The sequence below is a fragment of the Gavialis gangeticus genome, unplaced genomic scaffold (assembly GCF_001723915.1).
Source record: "Gavialis gangeticus isolate Ggan-Ray unplaced genomic scaffold, GavGan_comp1, whole genome shotgun sequence".
Classification (NCBI taxonomy): Eukaryota; Metazoa; Chordata; order Crocodylia; family Gavialidae; genus Gavialis; species Gavialis gangeticus.
Genome location: NW_017729032.1, coordinates 133,890,006 through 133,890,822, shown reverse-complemented (window position 1 = coordinate 133,890,822; position 817 = coordinate 133,890,006). Strand labels below are relative to the sequence as shown.

The following is an 817-nucleotide window of genomic DNA, read 5'->3' as shown; positions in this document are numbered from 1 at the left end:
CCCCGCCTTCATCTTTGGTGTTTTTTCTTTGAAAAAAAAAAAAAAAAAAGAAGATACCTGGGCAGGGGGGCGCCGGGTTGGTGCTTCCCCCTCGTGTTGCTGCCTGGGTGGGCAGGGGGGTGTCGGGGTGGGCTGGAGGGGGGGCAGAGACGGGAGTCCGCCCGCCTGGCCGGCCGGAGGAGTTGGCCCCCGAGGGACTTGATGCCGCCGGCGACCATGGCAGCGCGGAGGGGCGACTCCTCCCTGTGGAAGTACTGCTGGGGAGTGGCGATGGTGCTGTGCCGGACGGCCGTGGCCAGGTCCATCGTGTTGGACCCGGTCTATTGGAATTCCACCAACCCCAAGTAAGTTGCCCTCCTCCTGCTCCCCCTCCGTCCCCATCTCCATGGGCAGCCCCTTGCACTTTGCTTTTTAATTGCACGACGAGCGGCTTGCGGGCCCCTTGCTGTGCAGGGCACTCCCCACCCCGGTCCCCATCCCGCTGTGCTTTGCCCAGGGGACCGGACTTGATTTCAGGGAGGAGAGGGGGTCTTTGTGCCTGGAAACTTGCTGGAGGGCACTGTACTTGGAGAGGGCGGGCGGGAAAAGTCTGTGCAGAGGGGCGTAAGGAAGGTGGAAATCCTCCCCAGCCCCCCAGAAATGAGGGGGAGTGCTGGTCTTGGGACCTTCGGGCCTGATATTCCCCCAAGGGATGCAGTTGTACAGCTCCTGCCGCCTGCTTTGGGGTCTCAAAGGGCCAGGGGTTGGGCTTTCTAAGGGCCACAGTGATTTATGGATCTGGCTTGGTGCTTGAGGGGCTCTTCCCCCCCCCCCCCCC

At 62.9% G+C, this 817-nt stretch overlaps 1 protein-coding gene across 1 annotated transcript in view; it reads left to right on the top strand.

Moving 5' to 3' along the window:
* Positions 1–143: 143 nt before the first annotated feature.
* The window catches only part of EFNB2 (ephrin B2), a 53,192-nt gene continuing 52,518 nt past the window's right edge, over positions 144–817 (top strand). The window contains exon 1 of the mRNA XM_019524795.1: positions 144–344. Coding sequence (XP_019380340.1) covers positions 202–344 — 143 coding nt within the window. The 5' untranslated portion in view covers positions 144–201. The remainder of the gene's footprint in view (positions 345–817) is intronic.